This window comes from Accipiter gentilis, chromosome 19, assembly GCF_929443795.1.
Source record: "Accipiter gentilis chromosome 19, bAccGen1.1, whole genome shotgun sequence".
Taxonomy (NCBI): Eukaryota; Metazoa; Chordata; class Aves; order Accipitriformes; family Accipitridae; genus Astur; species Astur gentilis.
In genome coordinates, this window is record NC_064898.1 from 24,063,911 (window position 1) to 24,087,720 (window position 23,810).

General features: G+C 42.4%; 1 protein-coding gene across 10 annotated transcripts in view; it reads left to right on the top strand.

Annotated features, from left to right (window-relative positions):
- The window catches only part of TENM4 (teneurin transmembrane protein 4), a 352,099-nt gene that overhangs the window by 255,348 nt on the left and 72,941 nt on the right, over nt 1–23,810 (top strand). For all 10 annotated transcript variants that reach the window (XM_049823080.1, XM_049823082.1, XM_049823083.1 and 7 more), the window contains 2 exons: nt 11,368–11,487; nt 18,210–18,471. In XM_049823080.1, the coding sequence (XP_049679037.1) occupies nt 11,368–11,487; nt 18,210–18,471 (382 nt within the window). The remainder of the gene's footprint in view (nt 1–11,367; nt 11,488–18,209; nt 18,472–23,810) is intronic.

Sequence of the window (23,810 nt, forward strand, 5' to 3'; positions counted from 1 at the left end):
CCTTCCAGCTCCTGGCTTAATAGCTTGTCCAAGAGGAGAGAGGTCAGGAAATCTTTTTGTTCTGATGGAGGGCTCCAGCATCCTGCCTTAGAATAACCCTCTCCCTTCCATTGCTGCTGATGTGATTCATGAAGCCGTCTCCTTCTTGGCGTAGATCAGGACTGTGGATTGCTGGGCATGGAACATCCTACATCTTTCTGTCCCAGCGCCATCGTCCTCATGGGGTAGGAGGGGAGCTGGATCCGTGCCGCTTGGCTGTGAGCAAGCCCCCATGAGCAGGCAACGCAGAGGTGACGTGGACCTCTGTGTCCTGGGTGTCTGACGTCCTGCAGAGACACCTGTGGCACAAGCACACTCATCATTCAGGTCAGGAACCGCAGCCTACTCCGCGGGGCTCTACCAGGTCACAGCTGGCTGCTTGTCACCCCTGGGGGAACCACAGCACATTTGCATTCCTGTATGGCCTGTGCAGAAGTGGCAGCGGTGTGAAGGAGATGACTGAATATCTGTGCAGTGTATTTCCTGGGCTTCAGAAACTCAGCTTAGCTACCCTTTAGAGAGAACAGCAGTGCATATCACCTAATGGATACAAATAAATGAATGCCTCGTGACAGCTAGCCTTTGAGTGAATTTATTATTGAATTACACTCCGGCTTTTTAAGAACAAGCTGAGCTGACAAGCTCTCTCACCACTGCAGAAGAAAAAGAAAGACAATGATAAATTACCCTGATGGATAAAGGTAAAGACCTTGTCTCCTCCAAAATACCAGCAATTATATATTATTCATGTTTGGGAAGAAAAAATAATCATTGCCCATATTGAAATGAGTGTTTATGATGATAAAGCAAGTAGCTAAATTAAATTCTGAATGCACAGAATGTCTTTTCACATCATTTTGATGAACAGATAACAAGTACTCTTCTGCTACTTGATCGTTCTTGTATTGATTTTGAAACCACTTACTCTTGCTGTTTGCTTTGTATTTTTAAGCCATTCTTAGTTGTCCATCACCATAAGGAGCAGCACAATGTGCAGTGGTGTCAAGTTGTTGACTTTCAAGTAGGACACCTGATATATTTGTTCTCTCTTGAGGGACAGTGTCAGAAAATTGCAAGAACAGGCTAAAGTCCTGATCCACGGAGTCTTTTATGTTACGTGTTGGCATAGGATTAAAGCACCTCAGAAAACCATGTGTGGAATTGGCATTTTTTAAAAGAACATTTGACAAGAAATAAGGTGATTTTTAAGTAGGTGTGGTTTATACCCCTCTTTTTTGGCACAGGTTGCATGCGTCTACTTGCTGCCAGCAGTATTAACCCAACCCAATTAAATGGGCAGCTACAAATAACCCGCTGAGTTATAAAGACACATCAGAGAGCAGGTTCTGGTATCAGCGGCAAGAGTAGTCCCTTATTGCCCTCAGGTCAGTAGTCTAAGTACAAAAAGTAGTAAGTTTTCATGGTTTAAAATTCTGATCAGAATTAAATTTGCACATTTCTTTTTCCACTACTGAGTGACAAGGTATCTGTAAACATGTCCCTCCACCTCTCTGTGTCCCTCCTGGGTGCCAGGCTGTACAACGTACCTTACTGGTCCAGCTGGGGAGGGTTGCACAAGCACTGTAAGATGCTAAGATAGACAGGTGTGCTATAAATGCATGTGCGCACCATTTTACTATAAATAAATAAATGGATGGTTTTTATTGTCACAGTTAAATTGCATTGATCCCAAGCCCTATCAAAACCGAGATTGTGAGTATTGCTCACGGCCAAAGAACAACTGAGAGAATAGGGGAGGATCAAAATGGCTTTCAAAACATTTTGGTAGTCCCTCTCGCTCACTTCTGAGAGATTTTGAAGGAGACATTTGAAACCAAACTAACACAGCACCTCTTCAAACCCTCTCCTTCCCCGTGATATCTTGGTAACCTTGAAGGAAGACATTCAAAGCACCTTCTCTTTTCCTTTCACCCATTTCTTTCCACACCTGGAGGACTGTGGGTTCACCCCAGCAGATCTTCCTGAGGTTTCTTCACAGGGAAACCAAAGTGCTCTGTCTTTTCTGGACTTTTCCCTCAAGAAAAGTGTGGGGTTTATACAGCGAAGTAAGAAACGCTTCTTTTCTAGCTGAAGTTAGAAGTCAAAAACCCTGAACTCATCAGGCGTGGCTTGCTGATGATGATTTCTCCGGAGACGGCTGGTCCAGCCCATGGCTCTGGCCCGGCTCCAGCAGGACGCGGCTCCGTTGGGCTGGCAGCGAAATGCCGTGGGTCGGATGCACCCCCCGAACTGCAGGTACCCCAGAGGCCGTGCAGGAGCTCGTGGAGCACGGCAGCTCCGGGGGTTAGGCTGGCTGTGAGCGCTGCTTCTGTTGGAGACTCTGTCATAAGGTGTTAGACACCATCCAGTGCTCCTGAGAGTGAGCACACGTGGTATGGCTTGGTACCTACACTGATGGGAACAGCGTCGTATTTTCCCGTATTTTAAACCGAGCTAACACAGCACCTCTTCAAACCCTCTCCTTCCCAGCATTACAGTCTTCCAAAGGCATCACTCTGCTTCTGTTGCTTTCTGCTTAAAGGAAGTACTTACTAGCTACAAATCGTAGCTTTTTGCAATATAGGACAATAGCGAGGAATTTTCAAAGACGTAGTGGTTTTCATTTTGGCAATTATTCCTTTTAAGCACAGGAAAGCATACTTTTAAAACTTACCTTTTCAGTGTACAGGGCATATATATATATATTTTATTTTCAATGTTTGCCTTTTTCTTTTGATTTTAAATTATATAGTATGGCATTATTTCAGCTTAGAGTGATTTTGAGTTGAGTATGGCATTATTTCCATACAATAAACTAATGCAATATATGCAGCTACTTACTTCCACTTTGTTGAATTTGTACCCACAGGACTCTATGAAAGCAAAGTCCCTATCCATTTTTATGGTTTTTTTCTGTAACATAGATAGTGTAATCATAATGTAATTATATTCCCCTTTCACAAGCGGCAGTAGAAGGAAGTCCTGTGTACAGTCATTAGAGAGACAGGGGTGCAGTTTTTAACAAATATTAAAAAACACTGGATATTTATTACCAAGCACAAACTCTTGAGTAGGATCATCCTAGTGTGATCTGGGCACGCTTCCAGAATCAGGCAAAGCAGCTGATAAAAATGCTGCACCGTCCTGTACCTGGGGTTAAAAGGTCTCAGGTGATACCTGTGTACCTAGGAGCTCTTGGAGTGTGCAGAAAGCAAAACTCAAGCTTTCAAAACTCCCAAGCAGAAAAACAAAACTCCTAATGAATTAAGTACCTCCCAGTTACACAGGTGCTGATGTGCATATTTGGGTTTAGGAGTCAAAACTATGGTGTAGACGCTGATGCATCTCCTGGATCTGGCACATAGATATTTGATTAATATTTATTCAATAGTCACAGTACATTCCTCTGAAAAACACAGCAGCCCACACGCCCGTTGTCTTACATTACTCATTGATGGACATGTCTGACGTGATAACTATGAGCTGAGTCAGTAGCTCCATTCAATATAATAACATCACTAGAACCTCCATCTCCTGTTCAATGGAGAGATTTGATTATTTCATTACTGCGTAAGGCTTCTTCCAATTAAATACTGCCTCACTGTTGTACTGATTCTCCTGTGGGACCCTGGCATGTTCATTCTGCAAAAACCTGGAGCTTTCTGCCCCAAGCTCTTCGCTGTCTCTCCTCTGCAGAGGTTTGCTGACCCCAGACCAGACTGGAGAGCTTGAGCACCCCGCGGCCAGCTCAGTGCAAGATCTCCTTTCCCATTTTAAATTGCAGGGGAAACTGGTGTGAGATGATCCTGTTGGTTTTGCGCTGATGCAGTGAAGTTCTGCCTTGCCAGATCAGTTTTGGGGCTAACAGCTGAGTCCAAGTACAGTTTTCAACCACTTCAATATATCAGAAAGAGTCTGTCCTTTGAGTGTGACATTTACATGCTAAATTGGTTAAAACCTCCTACATAAAAAAGCAGTTTTAAAATCCCAATCATAAAATCTTATATATTTTATTGAACTTTTTTTTTCCTAATTCCTTTGAATCATTACAAAGCTATCAGACAGCTTATATGTAGTTGAAGAACTTCCCCTATGATCATCAGAAGGAGACCTCATTTTATAATTAGCCTGGAAAGAATGTATTTTTCCTTCTGTTCCGATCACTTTTGCTTTTATGGTGCCTCAAATTCAATGGAAGGAATCGCTTTTATTTTGGGTCCTCTGCAGAGCTGAATATGTGGCCATAGCTTACAAAATAAATACCAGACGTAAAATACTGTAATAATACAGAACTGGTAAGTTCTGCAGACATTTTTTGTGAAGGCTTGGCATGAATATATTATTCATCTCTGAAAGTTATTGCACCATAAAGTCTTTACCTCTCATAGAAATAATGGTTATAGGATCACTTCTGAAAAATTATGAAATGAGTGTAATTCAGTATTAGGTGGAAAAATTATCTTGCACCTTACGAGCTACTGAACGCTTGACTTGGATTTTACAGACCTAAAAAAATAGGAGTGTGATTCTGTTTCTTTGAGCTCTCATGCAAAGCAAGAGAGTGTTTCTTTGGTTGTACGGGAGTAAAGGAGAGAATCATCAACTTTTAAAGCATTACTTAGTCAACCACATTGTGAATAAAAGAATTCTTCGCTGAAACTTTGCAGTAAAGCACAGCCCAACTTTATTATGCTTTGCATTTTCTATAAAACTCTGTTCTAAAATACTTTCACTTAAATAGTATAGTTGGAGGCAGTTGTATAATTTCAGAGACCAGCACGGGTATCGTATCTTTTCCTCTTTATTTCCTATTTGCTGAGCAGCCTTCCTGTATCCCTTATCCTCCCACCTTCCCATTATAGCTCAACTGAGAAATCTTGGGATGCAAAAATAGTGAGTCAATGAGGCATAGAGACCCAAGATGTTTTGGATGGCAGAAGTGGCATCTCTTTCCAACAGTGGCCAGATTGCTTGGCAGATCAGAGAGGAAGATTGTGCTTTCATAAAGCAAAAAAGGACGCACATCAAGTAGGTGAATAAGGTTCATATCTTGGGAGAAGTTTTCAAAGCAAGAAAGGCCTGAGTCTTTCAGGAATGGAGCTAACAGGGAATTGTTTTGAGAGCAACGATCATTCCATCATGGGTTTTCTAGAAGTGGTAGGTGGTTCTCAAAAGATATTACATTTTGTTGCTAAACTGTCATGCAATAAAGATACCTTCTTTTCTTGTTGGAGGAGCTGCTACTAGCAGTCACTAATATTGCTAAAAAAGATGATGCCAAAGGAGATTTTTAGGAACTACCAGTCTGTAAGTCTTCACGGAGCAGAATGGAGTCAGATGCATGCAGTGGGGAGCTTGAGAAACTGGACAACAGCTGATCTCAAAAGCAAGCCCTCTCATGGCTACTAAAAATATTAGATGAAGAAGGTCCACTGTTTTGATACTGTCAGGTTAGACCAGATCTAAAGAGACAACAAGAACAAAATCTGCATCTAGAAGTGATATTGTAAATCTTGATTAATAAGTGCTTTCCTCTTGAACTTCAAATACCAACTTCATTAGCCACATTCGTAAAAGTATCCACGCATTATGTTGCTTTTTCCCTTGTCCTTCTTCAGACGATTTAAGTAACGGGTTTTCACTGAAGCATTTCATTCAGTTGGCTTTACTGTGTGTTTTGTAGAATATCTAAAAGGCTGTAGAAGGCTTCTTGAAAAAGGTTAACAGCTGAGGACCATACCTGCACAACGACTCATCAGCATCTCCTGACACTTCAGTGATGAGACCTTATAAATAGCTTCACTGAGCAGGTTAAACAAACAGAGCAGATACTGTTTCTCGCTGCAGACAAGTTAGAATTGACTTTGTTTTATCGAGCCTGGTCAGAGCCCTTATAAACTTTGCTCTTCATCACCCACTCTTTTTCTCCTGGGTCTCCCGCTCCATCAGCTGCTCAGAAAGTTGAGTGGCAGGATCTGTTGCAAACCATGTCTGTCAGTGCCACTTTAGCAAGTCCCCGTTTGGGACTTGGTCGAATGTCAGCACGTTTAGTCCTTTGTCAGATTGACACTGGCATTCTGGTGCTCTCCTTATTGGCCAGCTTCTCGGCTGAGCCTAATTAACGATTTATATCCCAGCTGCCCAACATGTGCCAAACCCTTTCAGAAACTCAGTTGTGCTATCCTTGGTGGTGGGGGGGTCTTTCTGGATGACTACTCTTTAATTTTCATTTTTTCATCTAAATGTGCCTTTCATGTTTAACAAGGAACCCTTCAGCAGGATCTTTTCCATTCTTTTTCCTAACCTTAATTCCTTAATTCAAATGGCAGCTAAGATCAGTAGGTGGATTTCCAATTTAAGCTTTTCCTACAGTTAAACTGAAAGGAAGAAGCCAGACAGGGATTGACTCAGTTCAGGGAAAGACTATTAGGGGTTTTTTTCTGCACGGTTAAGAGGCAAGTGAGCAAGGCTTTTTTTTTTTACGGACAGCCTTTGAGGGAAATACTGCCACAAGCAATGAACTTGAAGGTCTGTATGTTCTGCTGTTTCCTCTTCTTCTTTTGTCCTTCATCTGTCAGCTCAGGCATTTTCTCCGCGTCCATGTGTTTGATCATGATGCCCTTAGCTTTACCTGGCATTCTACCAATTTTTCTATCTATCCTAGTACTAGACTGCCCTGAGGTTGTTTAACATGAGACAGGTGCATTCAACCCAAAATGGACGAGCTACATTTTGCTTCATCCTGTGTTATTATCAAGCAAAAAGGTCACAGCAGCTAAAGCCATGAGATTGTGTTTGTAACAAATGACTGTATTTATAGGCACTTACCAGCAAGGTGTCTGAGCATATCACAGATGAAGTGCCATGAGAATATAAAAATCCCTGTGCAAGTGATTAGCAGATTACTACAATTATCCTTCTAATGTCTCTGTAAGGAGGGTATGTGCCTCGGTTGTTATTTTGCAGGTGGACTACAAAGACACATACAGTTTAGCTGACATGACCGGTGTCACACAGAAAGTCTGTAGCAGAGGAAGAAATGGAACTGACATCACCTAATTTCATTAATAACTTTCTTCCCAATGAGTAATAACTTTGCAGATTTTCACTCTGTGGTGCTCTGTTGAAGTTTCATCCAGAGTAGAAGGATAAATCCCATATATATATACACACACCAATAAAATACAGAAGTAGTAAGTAAGTTCAAAGAGATGAAGAGATTTATAGTGGCAAATTAAAATATTCATTATGGATAACTTAGCTGAGGATGGGTAAGCAGTCATGATAACCATCGCCACACATCTGAAACCTTTGAAGGAGAAGGCACAATGAGTTACGGTGGAAATATTTTGAGGAGCTACAGAAATTCATTGGAGTGAGATTTCCCATGCCCCCTATCATCAGTCAAGGAAAGAATATACATTTCTTGCAGCAAAGGGTGCTTTAGGAGGCACAGAATTTTCTTTTCCCAGTGAAAAATGTTTAACAGAAGCAGTATTTTTGTCTATTTCCCAGTGCCAAGCACAGTGTCAGCAGAAAACATCTATGAATAAGAAGTATTGGAAGGACCAATATCTAAGTTATGACACATGGGATCAGAGTCAGTATTAAAGACAAATCTTTAATGTGCTCCCATAATGTGAAATGCCTTTTGGGGAATTTACTTTTCTGGCTTTTGTTCTAAAGCTGGTTTTGTCTGCTTGAATTTTGTTGACATCCTGTCAAACTTTCTTTATATCCGAGCAATGGGAACGTAAAGTGCACCCCTGTCTGTTTTGCCACTGTGGCCCAGATCTTACCAGGAAGACTTAATTTAATTTTCTAGGGAATAAAGAATGACTTCACAAAGCAATGGTGTAAAATTGTCTGATATGCCATCTGGCATTCTAGATAACATTTCAACAGTGATTTGGTCTTTCAGAGAAGCTTTTATGGACAATTTTTTTTAAAAAGGAAGGAAAAGTCTAATTAAAGAAGAAGAAAAAAGCAGACTGCTTTTCACTGTAAAACAAGAATCCGTACAGCCTCATGTAAATTAGTGAAGGAAACAAAACAAACCAAAAAGCTAGAAAACAGAGGCAACACGTGGAATCTGTTAATAATTCAATGGGACGATGAGACTCCAGCTATGAGAAATTCAATTTTGTTCAGCTGTGGAAAACACTCTGAACTAGCAGGCCTAGACTGATGGAATAAATCTCTTCTATTAACATGAGAGAAAATTTTATGTAAATTTATTGGGAGACCTTCTAGCGGAGCTGAGCGTCTTAGCAGTACCACTTAACTTGTTTGTAGTGTAATTGCATTTAGACCAAGGTCTTCTGAAGGAAATGGCTGACTAAATTAGCATTAACCAGGTTCCTGGGGGGCTCGGCGCGTTGTGGGTAGTCGATCTTGCCTCCAGAAAGGACATGTTGACCCTAGAGAAGCCAGCTGCTTCCAACGCACTGTATTAACTGTTTTGTCCCAAGTGGGGCAAATTTTGACACCCAGGGAAGAAGATTTGAGACTCTAATCAGGCAGAGCCTGGGCTTTGGTTTTTCTCCAGTTTCCATCCCTCCTGCTTTTAACTGAATTCACATTTGTGCGTGTTGCTCCAGCTTCTTTTTATCACTGTGGTTTGGGAAAGATGTCCCCTTCGTGGGAACATCTTTCCTTATAGCATGTAAATAAAGCTATTGTTATAGTCCTCGGGAGGATGGTGGATGCAGCTGGGCTTGCTGACGAGCTGCTTCTCTGAGAAGAGATGCCAGCGTCGTCCGAGTTAGTCGTGCTAACGGAGTTGGAGTGCGGTGCTGCGAAGCATCGCCTAGAATGGGAACCGAGTCTTTTCCTGGAAGGTGGGAGTTCAAAAGCATTTGTTCCAGCTGCCAAGGCGAGAGGAAGCTCTTTGTCCATGTTGTGCTGGTGCTTGTTATTGTAGAAATAGTTGTCGGTGATATGTAATGGACCAGATGCTTGCTGATATAAAGCACATCCCCCCATTAACGTGAGCTGAGGATCTAGGCTTGCAATATTACTTACAAGTTTGCAACTGCTTGGACATGTGTTTTGTGTAGGACAGCAGGAGGGACATCTGCAACATGTTGTATTTTTTCCTTTGCTTGCTTTTAACTCTTGGAAGGAAAAAACAACAGGTGGAAATGTTCTTTTTGGGTTCGCAAAAATGTATGATCTTGTCTCTCAAGTATTTTAAAACATTTGGAGTCCCAGTGTTGCTTTGGATATGCTGTCAGTAATTCAGAATACCGAGTCCCTCATGCTCAGGTCTCAGACTTCAAGCAACAGCCTGTAGCGATTCCTTGCCTTTCACAAAATGTGCAGCCGTTTGATGAAAAGCTGAGAGAAGACAGTTTCAGACCCTTCCTCAGGTCTCTCTAAAGGATGGGCGAGGACATGGGGCCAGGTGGAGGGGATCATGGAAGAATCTGGGAAGAGAAGGCCCAGCTTCTGCACTTAGCTTAGACGTGATCAAACACATTCACTTCGTGCAAAAATTGCACTACATTTGGTGCCCTGTTGACTTCAGTGGGGTTATTCCAAACATTGACATTTTTCCAAGCATTGATATTTTTCCAAGCATATTCCATGGCATTGTGATCCTTTGAGTTATGCTTTGCCTCTGTGTTAGAGTGATGTGCATAATGCTGTACTGGAATATTATTTTAAATTTGTTGTATATGGGAAGCTGAGTTGGAACCTTCAATGGGAGAAGCAATAGAAGTATTAAGAATATTGTTAGCTCCAAGATGGGTCCAAGTCTTTTCCTACATGACTCCTAACAAGTCAGTGATGATATGTCAGAGAAAACTCAGTAACAGAAAATTCATTTCCATGATCTCAATTTCCTGTGGCCTGTTCCAAAATTGCATATGAATCCAGTCACATTATAGATTGCCAACACATTCTGGTAATGCTTAGAGAATTTTTGTTAATAGTGGAGCTCTCCATTTAGGTCAGTAGTTTTGTTCAAGACTCCCTGGCAAATGGTCTGGTTTCTGTACTGTAGAATATACAAATACTGCAGCCCTTATTAAACACAAGTTATACATTATCATCTCCTTGCATTATACAGTATCAGATTTTTAGGTGGACTATAAGAAGATAACTTGATCTTTCCCTGATAGTTCATGTTTATGAATCACCTTTACAAAACTTTGCAGGTATCATCCTTTGCCTCAGTGAACCGGTAAAGCACCATTTCTCAGTTGAGGTGGGTAGATAGCAAGTGCAGCTGGGGTGATTTACTCTAGCTGAGATCTGGTCCTGCACCTGTAGAAACATTGGCTTTCAATCATTGGCTCTCCAGCAGGACAGCAGTTAGGAAAATCACTCACTGGGTCACTTTAGCACCCTGACACCACAATTTGCTGTTGCTGCTCAGAAAAATAGTTACCTTCAGCCAAAAATTGGGTTCAGACACTCTCAGAGACATGGGATGCTTTGTCTTTACAGGAAGCTCCTAAGGTAGCAATGTAGTAATGACTTAGAGCTCTGGAAACAGACTTTGGAATAAGAACCTAGAAAATCTGTCTTTGGTTTTACTGCAGATTTTCTGACTGACCTTGGACAACTGAAAATCACTCGGTGCTTTATTTCCTCTCTCTGTAAAATACCTTTCTTGCAGTATTAATGTTTGTAAAGATCCTTGAAATCCTTAGATAAAAGAGCACATTAGAGAGGATAGAGTAATTGGAATAGATGTAGCCCATAAAACAGTGCAATCCACCAAACTTTGAAAGAAAAGGATGGGAAGAAAAAGCCTGTCCTGTTAGCGTGCTCAGTTCCCCAAGCAGTTTGTAGGGAAGCTATCTGAACCTAGCAAATTATCTGTCATGGTTTTCCCAATCGTGGAAGAAATGGGCCATCAAGCCTTGGTCAGGGTGCTTCTGTGGCTGTTGTGTCTTAAATATGTCCATGCAGTGCTTGGTAGGTTTCTGCTCTCTTTGATTTTAAAATGTTCTTTGCCTTTAATGAGGGCAATATTGTCAAGACACTGTGAAACTTAGTTGGTTATTGTAAATTCCATTGCGACGTTGTGAATCCTACAGAAGTCCATAGTTATTGAAGTATATGCTGCAGCACTTGCTCTTCAAGAGTAGGATAAAGGTAAACCTCATTTTAGGTATCAAATGTTCTTACACAACTCCTGTGAAAGTCTTCAAGAGCAGCACTCCATCATCAAGACACACAGCATGGCCCCCAGCTTTCCAGGACATAAGGGCCTGGGCTTTCTAACCCCTAGGAATTCTGAGCCACAGAAGTAGAGGAAAAACCTGAATTTGTCAAAAGACTTACTATTTCTTATCATTTTTCTCCTTCTTGCAGACACGCATGTGTGATTCGAGGCCAAGTGATGACGGCAGATGGGACCCCTCTAGTTGGAGTGAACATCAGCTTTGTCAACAATCCTCTTTTTGGATACACAATCAGCAGACAAGATGGCAGGTAGGATGTCTTTATAGGATGTAGAGTGTTCAAGCAGCAGTGACAGCATTATTACCACCAATACTAAAGAGAAACTCCTTCCAAGAGCATGTTTAGTGATGCATTTTGAAGATGTTGATGCATTATTGTTAGTTGTTATGGGGCTCCATCTGACTGGTGACTGGTCGCCAGTGGTGTTCCTCAGGGTTCAATTCTAGGCCAGTCCTGTTCAATATATTTATCAACCATCTCGATGCAGGAGTTGAATGCACCATTAGCAAGTTTACTGATGAAACCAAACTGGGAGGTGCTGTTGACTCTCTTGGGGGGCAAGAGGCCTTGCAGAGGGATCTAGATAGATTGGAGCATTGGGCTAGGATTAATGGGATGAAATTTAACGAGTCCAAATGCTGGATTCTGCACCTGGGATGGAGTAATGCTGGGCACGAATATAAATTGGGACAGGAGTGGCTGGAGAGCAGAAAGGGATCTGGGGGTGCTGGTCGGCAGCAGGGTCAACACGAGTCAGCTGTGTGTGTCCTGGCAGCCAAGAGGGCAAACCCCATCCTGGGCTGCATCGAACACAGCACAACCAGCCGGTCAAAAGAGGGGCTTATCCCGCTGTATTCAGCGTTGGTGCGGCCTCACCTGGAGTACTGTCTGCAGTTCTGGGCCCCACAACTGAAGAAGGATGTGAAGGTCCCTGAAGGCGTCCAGAGGAGGGCAACAAAGTTGGTGAAAGGGCTGGAAGGCATGTCCTGTGAGGAGCGGCTTAAGGGTTTGTCTAGTTTGGAGAAAAGGAGGCTGAGGGGCGACCTCATTGCTCTCTACAGCTCCCCGAGGAGGGGACGTGGAGAGGGAGGTGCTGAGCTCTTCTCCCTGGGGTCCAGTGATAGGATGTGTGGGAATGGTTCAAAGCTGCATCAGGAAGGTTTAGACTGGATATTAGGAAGCATTTCTTTACTGAGAGGGTGGTCAAACCCTGGAACAGGCTTCCTAGAGAGGTGGTCGATGCCCCAAGCCTGTCAGTGTTTAAGAGGCATTTGGACAATGCCCTTAACAATACGCTTTAACTTTTGGTCAGCCCTGAAGTAGTCAGGCAGTTGGACTAGGTGATTGTTGTAGGTCCCTCCCACCTGAAATAGTCTATTCTATTCTGTTCTATTCTTATTTTTATTATTTAGTATTATTAATTTTGTGATATCACCTAGAACCTTTAGCCAACAATTGGGCAATGCAGTACCCCTGCACGTAAAGAAAAGATGCCTTCTGCTCCCAACAGCTCTATTCTTGCTAATTCATGTTGAAATGATTAGGAAGAAGTCATTAAGATTATGGTTGTATCGGAGGCAAGTGCTTAAAATCTGAGCAATCATGCTCAACCAAGACAAAAGCATTGCAAATTGGGAAAATCTTTCTGCTTATCTTTTGTCTGTCAGTGCTAATGGCTCCCTTTCTTTTAAGAACAAAAATGAAATGTAAAGGGCTCCAGCTGCACATGCTCTATGTATTGACTACTAACCACTAGCACTTGGGAGAGGATTTATAGAATTTAGCACTTCTCCAATCCGCAACTTTCATTAAAGGTTTGACTTGGCCAGAGAAGCTGATAGAATTAGAATGAAAGAGAGGAACATGTGCTAGCAACCTGTGCGTAATGTCACCTTATTGATGCTCAGGGGAGTTTGCACCTACTGTAACACTGATGGTGACTAGGAGGCTTTACGAGTGATGCTCCACCTCTTGGATAAACGTGACAATAAAATCCAGGTAATAAAAAGGCATCCCAGGAAAACCAGTGGTCTCCTTTGGAAAAGGATGCCTCTGGACCTGGTGCCTCTGTATTGTCCGAAGCTTAGGCATTACTGCAGAAAGGAGAAAGTCTTGAGCATTTATGCTATGAGTATCTCTGTCAACCTTACTGAACCTACTTTGAGTGAAAGTGAGATCCAAACTGCACTCTCAAGATCAGATTGCTGTATATAGACCAGCACAAAATCTGTGTCTATTAGAACAGATAAATATGCCTGCAAAATTCCTGGACAATAATGCCTGCCACAATCTTTTTTTCATCTGTTTCCTTGTCATATATACAATACCCAACTACCGTGTGTAATCTTTCATTTAGATTACAAGTACTCTGAGGAAGGGACCATCTCTTAATTGCACTGTACCTAGCAGAGAGGGGCTTTATCTTAAATTTCACCTCTAGACAGCAACCATACCAGTAAGCTAAACAGGGACAGAGCACGGACGCAGGCGCTGCTATCCGAGCTCCAGACCTTTGTAATATTTGAGTAACTCTTTCTTTCCAGTTCTTGGATGGTGAAAGGCAAATCCCCCCTGCTATAATCCTACTTCTACTGGCAGTTCAAGCTAGGGATGTCCTTCCCAACCTCCAGCTGAGCAGGGGACTCAGGGCAGAAAGCAATGCAGCTGGAGCATCAGTATGCTCCACCGATATTCGGTGGACTGCCGGTTCCTGAGGGCCGGCTGCCAGCCTCCAGAAGTTAAATTAGTTTCGAGGAGCTCAGTGCTGCAGTTTGCTGACTCAGCCTCTGACAGATCCTCAGCTCCAAATGATAAAAATGACAGAGATCTGCTGTCTCAGAGCAGGGAATCTGTGACCAAGTGGGATTCATCCTGAAGCTGGGATTTCTGTCAGCAGCAGCTGGTGGTCAGTGTAATCCCAGATTGCGTCGTGTCAGCTCTCCTGATTTCTTCGCCTTCCTCTCAGATCAATCTGCTTCTGCAGAAACCTTGTGCACGTCTGGTGCACGACCAACTTTTAACATTGCCTTCCAAAATTGGCTGAGGCATACATGCAGGTATTTGCTCAAATGAACGGGCACAGCAGTGAGTCTGTGTACTCCAGAGGTAATAAATGGACAAGTGAAAGCCCTTCTCTTAAAGAACACCAAAATCCAGCGGTGAGGTCTTCTAAAAATTACCTTGAAGTACTTAAGAGCATTCAGACTAAAATTGTCAGGGCAGAAAATGATGTCAGCCACCCTTTATTTCTAATCCTAGTCTCGCTGCTGATTTAGCGGGTAGCATTAGATGCATCTCTTAACCTTCCTAGACCAGCCAACCAGCCTGTGAAAGGGAGATAACATTTACTTGCCTTCCTTACTGATTGTTGTAGCATTTATTAAGCACTATTTGTAAAGCATTTTCAAAATTGTGTAAAGAATTATTGCTATTACATTTTCTATTATGTGTTTTGATGCTTTCAGTAATTTTCTGAATAGAGCATGACTCTTTTCTCATCAGCTTTTTCACAAGGCAGTTTTCATGTGATTGAGTCACTTTGTTTTAAGAAGTTGATGCTCTTCAGCAAGAAGTAGTTTCTCCTGAGCTACAGTAGCAGACTGCATGCATTCCCAGTCCATAGCAGTGCACAGTTATATGGGGTCATCTGGACCATCTTCGGTGTCATTCTGATTTGGAGGAAAAATGGGAGCACACATGCAAGCAGTTACCTTGTTCCAGGGGTTATGAGATAACTGCATAAAACTCACTGGCTTCATTATTTGGCATATTCACCATAGGAATATCTATTCTTGAAAACGTGCATTGAGTTGCCTTAAATTGATTTAGCAAATCAGTTTACTGATAGCAGGGCAATAACTGTGGTTTTAAAGTAAGGGAGTTTAAAGACAGAATTGCATCAGTTTAGCTAGATTGGTTCCTAAGCTGATTTTGTTGCTTCAGGTTTGCTTTTTGGGGGGGAGGCAGGGGTTGGCACGACCAAGTTTCAAAATGAGTATCATAAGTAAAATTTCAGTTTTAGAATTACAGTGAACTGATTTTTTCAGCCCTGTAAGTGGATTCGCTATATTCCAGGTCTCTGCAAGTAGGTTTCACTCCTATTACGGTACTCAGCTACAGCCTCTAATAGGGAAATCGTGGTCCTGTTTAAGTCACATTACTTAGTCTGAGCAAAACTTTGATAACTTCAAGGCTTGCACGTGTTTTTAGCCTAATTATTGGGGGACAGACTTTTTTCAGATGACAGGGCATGGAGATAAAATGACAACTCTCAAACCACTCTGTTGTATGCATTTCTCTGTAAAGCAAAGTTAATAGATGGATCAAAGTATCAGTACTGGTTGATAAATCACATTTTTAAATAAAGCTTTAAGTTACACTCAACTGGCAGTTTATAAAGGCTGCAAGTCCTCAGTATCCCATGGTTGTAGGCACAGTGTTAATAAACCAGCAGGAAAGCCTCGAGACTTTTTCGGTATTGTGTACCTGCCATCACATTCAGCAGCTTTGGCATGGCTCTCTCAGAAAGACCAAGTAAATGAACTTTCAGAGCAAAGAGATGAGAAAAGGTTACACTTTTCTGTGGAGTTTGTTGGGGTTTTTTTGGAGCCTGCTTTGTGGATAAATAGACAATTTTATCCTTTGGCCTGTCTCTCCAGAGTCTTTTAAGAAAAACAGAACAATATGACTATACAACAAGTATGATTTTTTTCAGAGTGATAAAAAAGACGCCAGAGATCAGCAGCAAAACCAGAAATAAAATTATCTCGTTCCTTCAATCCCAAGACGGTTTTGCTCTTGTTAAATTTAATTTCACTGGGGGAAGCTGGGAGGAAGGTGTTTTCAGTTTGGGTTTTTCTGTTTGGCTTTAGTGTTAGCTTTTGTTCAGTTCATCAAGGTAACTTCAAAGCTGCACCCTGTGACTCTGGGAAAACCAGCTCATGAGCAACAGCGCCTGCTAAAAAATACTGCCTATCTCTGTTTTCACAGCTGCTGGAGCCTGACATGGAGGTGGTGCTTTCCCTTCTGCATCCTGCTTTGGGGATGCAGGAGAGGCAAGGATGTTTCCTCCCAGCAGGTTACGAGCCCTGACCCAGGCTCAGTGAAGCCAAGAACCGCTCACAAAGGAGTGAAACAGAAGTGTTTCCGAATAAAAACTCTTCCCACTTGCCTAAAATCTTGTTGAGCATCATTTGTAATGTTTGCTTCTTTCCTCCCGTTGCCCCTTTCAGTGCCCAGATTCATGCAGAGCAAGCTTCTCCTTCCTAGCTAAAGGGCTTGCCAAATGCTAATTGACTGTTAAAAATGTTCTCATCAAAGTACAAATGCTGCGGAGCTTTGCTGGCAAGAACGAGCAAGTTACTCGTCAGGCTGTTGCAAGCCAAGCTCCATAGGTCTGGGAAGCTGATGCCCCCACTTGAGTGGTAGAATAAACATGTCTTTAGCTTTTTAAAATGCTTCCCACTCCCTCCCATGGACTCAATTTAATCCTGAAGAACTTTGTTTTCATAATTATATTTACTAAATGGCACCTCAGTCTATTGGCCATAAAAAAACCCAGAAGGTTCTTCTGAATGACTGCTTGCCAAAGAGGTTTTTTTAGAAATAGTTCATACCCATTGTTGCTCCTCTGGGATTTTTGCAGCCAATCTGAAAGCCTCATAATTAATTTAAAAAATAATTTTAAATACTTTTTTTCAGCTTCTTTCTTACCTTGTAATTACAAAGTGCGTCAAATCTGGCTTTGGGCTGTCAGAGTGCTTTCAGAACCTAGTTCTCATGCACAGAGAAGTACTTAAGCATGTGGCTTTTAAGCACATGAGCAGCTCCGTTGAAGCCAGCGAGCCTATTCACGTGCTTAAAGTCTGTGCGAGACTGCCATACACTAGCACCAAGCATCGAAAGTCAGAAGCAGGGATGAGAAAACTTTCTGTGCCTGAAACACTCGTTTGGCATCGCAACTGAACAGATACCGAGAAAAAACAAAGAAGCAAAAATGAGAGGTCTTCAAATTGTGTTAAAATCCCTTCCTTTTTCAGTTAACACCTTTTTTTGGAGTCTGTACATAGTAGATACATCCTGTGGTGCTGCATAAAATCTCCATCTCTGACAAGATGTGAAGTTTAAATACAAAACTAAGAAAAACAAAACTAAGCAAAAACCCCAAAACCCTATCCCAACATCTTTACCTCCAGGGGACAAATATTTTCCTTACCAAGGTAACATCCTTTCACACAACTCCGGAGGGCTATCTGTTAGCCTGACATAATATTATCCAACACTAAGGCAGGCAGAAAAGCCACTTGGCTGGAGGTAGCATAGGGTGAAGTTGCAGACCAGAAGTAGTAAGTTATCTGCCCTGTTGTAAACGATTAAGAGTCAAAAAAGACTATGTGCTGAGTGCTGTGGTACAGAGATTGCCTGCAAGGCGTTCTTTTCTTCCCTGAGCCTAGTACGCTACGCTCAGTCCACAACTGGGCTCCACATGATCTCTGGGATGCATTAGGTGTTAGTCAGGTTAGCAGTGATGCCAAGACAGTTTATATGGTGATGTGTCAGAGAAACTGCTCTCCAAATAGTTTATTTCACCATGTGAATCGATCCAATTTGTGACTGCGTTTGGATGATAAATACTTATTAAAAAAAAAAAAAAAAAAGGGAAGAAAATCAGTATGTATGGTCAAACACCACTAGAAAAGCACTAACAAAGATAAACGTTTGTCTCAAAAAAAAGGGATAAGTATCTTTTTTAATATACATGAGGACAACATGCAAAGAAGCGGAGTTTGTACTCCTGCCTCTGCCACTTGCTCTTACTCAACTAAAGCCTCTTTGGGCTGTAGGTTTTAGGCTTGTAAAACGTGGCTGATGAAATGTCTTGCAATTATTTTTCTGGGGGTCCTAGCTAGGGAATTGTTACAAACGGACACAGTGGTGCTTGCACTAACTTTGTATTCCATCTCTTAAAACAGCTTTGATCTCGTTACCATTGGTGGGATCTCCATTATCCTGCACTTTGAGCGGGCTCCCTTCATCACCCAGGAGCACACGCTGTGGCTGCCATGGGATCGCTTCTTTGTGATGGAAACCATAGTCATGAGGCATGAAGAGAATGAGATCCCAAGCTGTGACCTCAGTAACTTTGCCCGGCCCAACCCTGTGGTCTCTCCATCTCCACTGACAGCTTTTGCAAGTTCCTGCTCGGAGAAAGGTCCAATTGTTCCTGAAATCCAGGTATGAACCACCTGAGCCAAGGAGAAAACAATCCACCTCCTTTCTGTGCTTCCTTCACCTGCTTTGAGCAACACAAATGCAACTATTCCGCTGCTTTCCTAAAAAGAAGCATTCCTAGTTTGTTGCACCATTTTTCAGACATTTGCCAGGAGTGCTCACTCACAAGCATGCACTTTGCCAGGTTTTTTTTCCCTTATTCCTGAGAGATGGAGGCAAAGCACTTGTCGCTGACAACAAAATCCTATGTTGGTTCTGCTTTGCTTTCACCTCTCTTCCACAGGAGGTGGGCTGGGACCCTCGTGTGACCCACAACAGCTCTTCGGGCAGCCCTTTGGCATTCAATACGCCCAGCGCGAAGCTGATGGATCGCTTACGCTCTAATGCCTTTCTCCTGTTCAGGAGCAAATTTCACCCACTGGGCATTATGGATCTCAGTGATGGAGTATCGGGTGTGAACTTTCTCAGGGTTTGAAGCATACCCCTCACTCTACCAAGCCGCTGAGATGTGCAGTCAGCCAACAGACGGCTGGCAAATGGCCAGCCTGCGGAGCACCTAGGTTTTATTGCGTTTCATGACATTTGGGATAGATGAGCAAAGCGAGGGTTACTTTTAATTTCTCATCCCCATTTTCTTTTTTAAGGAAAGGTGAGTCAGATAAAGTAGTTTAACAACTTGCTGTGGATGCAAAGTATTTTGCCAAATGGCAAGTTGGGTTTAAAACTGAATAGTCTAAACAACTGAATTATCCATTTTCCTTAAAAATACTCACTGTGTTGAAATATATGGATGTAGCAGCATTCACGCTTTCCTTTCTCGGGCATGTTGTTCCCTCGGTTTTAGATGCCAGCATTTGGCATGTCCTGGGTATTGCTTTTAGTGGCAAATAATAGTCTGCCAAGGTAGAAATAATAACAAATGTAGGGACAAATTGTGTGCTCCTGCTTGGACTCCAATGGGGTTGCAGTCACGTTAGTGAGGAAAGAAGTTTATATCTTCTAATTTTAATACACCAGGTACTGAACCCAGCAACAAATAAAGCTAGTTGTCTCTTACCTTTCCCTCTGGACCAAATCCTGTGATCCTTTCTCACACTAATTTCCAATTACAGTCACCAGGTTTATCCCAGCATAATTACTAACGAAGTCCCATATCTTGTAAAGTCCATCAAATTGCAAATACTTTGTTCAGTTTTCACATCTCTTTTTTCCTAAACCAACAAACACCATAAAAAGGTAACGTTCAGTGCTGCCTGGGAAAGAAGCAAATATCTGATACAGTGCAACTATAATCATAACCTCACTTATTATTTGGTAGTATACTCATTAGATTGTGTTAATTATATCTATTGAACTAAAACATTCTAAAACTCCTCTTCAATAAGAGTGCATGCCTGTTTATTGACTGCGAAAGCAGCCAGGGATGCTGATCATAAGCAATAGTTTGATACAGTTTCTTGACTGTAGATCATAGAATCATAGAACAGTTTGGGTTGGAAGGGACCTTTTAAGGTCATCTAGTCCAACCCCCTGCCATGGGCAGGGACATCTTCAACCAGATCAGGTTGCTCGGAGCCCCGTCCAGCCTGACCTTCAATGTTCCAGGGATGGGGCATCGACCACCAATCTGGGCAACCTGGGCCAGTGCTTCACCACCTTCATCATTAGTGCCATTTGAAACGTCCCACAGATATCCTGTTTGGCCTCCAATTGCCAGTCCATAATGATCCCCCTATCAGTGTCCTACATTATATCTGCCAAACCCTTTTGAATGTCAGATAACTTGGACATCCCAAATCGCACTAGACACCTGTAGTTATGGAATCTAACTAAGACCTAAGTGGGATTCATTTTGAGATTATGGCACCTAAATAAGGTGTTCACGCACAGTCGTCTTGATGTGTGCTGGATGTCCAAGCTCCCATTAAAGCTGACAGAAATCTGATCAATATTGTCAGTGGAAACTACAGATCAGTTAAGCTGACCATCCTGAAGGTATCTGGTTCCCACTGATGGTATTGGTTAGATCTCCACTGACTACGATTGATGCTTACGTGCCTACCTCACACGCACACACTTATGTGTTGACATCCAGATTTAGATACCTTAAACTGGAATTGATTCCCACTCTTAAGTTTACATGGCAACACCAACCTTCTGAAGAGCCTGTCTCTGCTCGTTTGCCACGTAGAGACCTAGAAGAGTAGTTCAGAGGAGACTCCTAACTTTTGGGTTCCTAAGTTTAGATAAGATGAATCCCATGATGAACAGTACTTTTCCCACGTGCCAATTGATTCACCTAAAACCTATAAAACAGTATTCTACCTCAAATATTGGCAACTGAAGGTTAACAGAGTTTGTGGTGCAGGAGTATAGAAGAGAATCTGATTTATGGCAGAGTCCTGACTGTACTTCAGTTCATAAGTGGACTACTTTTCACTCCTATACTGGATGTACATACAACAAAAAATAACCTAGCTGGCAGTTTCTGCAGCTGCATTTTATAATATGCAGTTCTCAGCAGAGAAATGTTAAATATAAAAGGTGTGAGCACATAGCTGAGAGGAGTTGACAAGAGGATGGCAGGGCTGGGAAAGAGATTTTGACAAGTGGGCAGACAGGAACGTCATGAGCTCCAACAAATAAATGCAGTGCCCTCTACCTGGATGCATTCAAAAGACCAAATAACACATTTTAAGTGTTTGATTCAGGTGCCTAAAGACAGATTTGGTGCCATTTAAGATGCCCTGAAGCGTCCTTTCAGGCCTCCAGCTGTAGCTTCAGAAAGGCGGAGATCTCAAGAAGGTCCATGTCAGATCTGTCCTCCCCTTGCAGAGGTTTTGGATACCATAGAACATCTCAAAAGCACTAGTTGTCTATGATAAGGGCCCTGAATCAGACCTTAAATGCTTTTCTTTCTCAAAATTCCTTCTGAGCATCATATAAAAAAAAAAAATTGATTGTTCCTTGCCTTGTCTGCTGGCAGAGTGAAGAGTTGCTGTAAAAGAAATGTGTAACCCAGCACACAGAAACAAGATTTCTACATTGTCTCATGCAAACAGTGGAAGAATTGCTACTGACGTAAGCATAGGTCAACACCCAGGAGCGAAGGGAACAGGGCAGTGAAAATTGCTAAATTGTGAAAATCCCAAGTAAGCCTGAAGAACCAGCTCTTCTGCCTGACCAGCCTGGTGGCTGGACCACTTTTAAAGAGCAGATTATATTGGTTAGACTGTGATAAACTCTAAGAGCCCTAGTCTTTCACAAGGACCCCAGATGCAGCATATGAATTTATCTTGTCCAAAGAGCAATTATCAAACAGAAATCAGGGCACAATTCAGCTGTTGTTACTTTTGGTGCATTCAGAGTATTTTAAAGCTTATTTTACCCCTCTTCTCCCACCGATGTCCTCCTGGATTATACTCCCCCCACCAATGCCCTGCTTTGTTGCTGGTTTATCACTACTTACACACTACAAATGTGTTTTGGATAAACTGAATTACAGTTTGAAACCTATCTTGAAGCAGGCGCCTTTAAACACAGCCCCTTGTGCTGCTCAGTGCCTTGGTACGGCTGTGCTGACCCTTTCTCTGGAATGGTAGACGGCAGAGACAGATCACGACAGAGAGAAATAATTATTTCTGACAGGGATTTGAACCAGACATTGCAAATAGTACCTCCGTGACAATTATTTCTGCCTGGCTTTTTCCTAGAGGGGTTACATATGAAGACAGATTTGATACAAGGGACCACCTTTACTGCAGCTTGGCTCAGCTGGTCTCTGGTGGAGCCTGGTCCCAGCCCAGATTGTTGCTGAGCTCATAAAATATATTTTAAAATTCCTGGGTTTTCCCAGTTCTGTCATTTTTCAGCCTCCTAAGCACTGAGATATGTAAATTGAAAAGGCTGCATTAGAGAAAGTAAATATTTATGAGCACAGTGGAACAGCGCTTTAACTTCTGGATGTGTCCGTTTGTCAAGTGCTGCAACGCTCAGAGGCTGTAAGTTATCACTCGAAAAAGTGTCGGGCCTTGGATAATAGCTTAGAAGAGGTCTTTTCAGGGGGCAGGTTACAAGATTTATCGTTATCGATAATGCTAAAGAGAAGACCTGTAAGAGAGGAGCACCTTGTCACACCAGGGAAGTTTGGGCTACCACAGAGGAGGAGTTGAGTATAGAGCCACGTAGCTCGGAGGACACCAGGCTGGCTGTGATCCTTTCCTGACGGGCGGATCTCTTGACCCACCTGCCTTCAAGCCTCCATGCCCTTAATATTACAAAAGCTGATTATTGTTAGGGAAGTATTTTCACAGCTCATTTAGGGTCCAGCACACCGAAGTATTTCAGAAGTGGCGCGGGAGAGAACAGTGCCAGTGACCTTCAGACACATCCCATTATCAGACCAAGTTTTCCAGCTCACTGCTAAGCTTCTACTGTCATCTTTCCAACTTTGCTGAAGGTTGCCGGCTTGCACTGAAAATGTCCGTGTTGGGTGCTTACCTAATAGTGAAATTTTCTGGAAAGGGAGAGCTAGTTTATTTTTCTCTTAAGATTTAAGAAAGAAATGCCCTTTTTTATCAGTATTTTGCTTGGGAAAATCAGCATGGTGTTGGGGATGGACATTGTATCGCTTTCCAGAAAATTTCCCTGCATTTCTCCAGCTGGAAAAAAAAAAAATAATAACAAAAGAAATGTTAAGATCTGGTTATACTTTAGCAGGTAAATTACCCAAAAATCCCATCTTTACTGAGACTTCTCAATCTCAAAGCAGTACAGGACCAGATGAAACTTTCCCTGCTCTTTCTCCAGTCTTCTGTGAAATTTTGTACGGGAATGCAGACCTGTGAGATAACTGTCCCAGTCAGTCAGAAATACCCACACTCATGGATGGAGGAGAAAATGAAGCAACTCACCTAGGATACAAAGGAAATTGGAAAAAGAAGGGAAGGGAGAATGCAAGGGAAGGGAAAAGGGTTGATGGTCTTAGGTCAGGCCAAGAGCTTCATCTCACAGGTAAGAGGGGAGGGAATTTTAAGCAAGGACTAGGGTAAGTAGGAACAAATGTGAGGTCAGAAAATAAGGACCAGGACACAGGGAAAAAAAAAGGCTAGAGGTAGATCAGACAAAGAGGGTCACAGGTGAGGTGGGAGAGGAGCAGCTTCAAAGAAGGAGAAATGGGGAAGTCAGAGGAGGGAAGGTGGCAGCAGGATTCCCTAATAACATGGAGATAATGGCAGGTTATGATTGGGGCTGGGGAACATCCATAAGGATCCAGGCCAAGCAGGGCTTGATATTTTACTGGGAAAAAGAAGCCAGGAGACAAAAACTAGTAGCCATAGAAA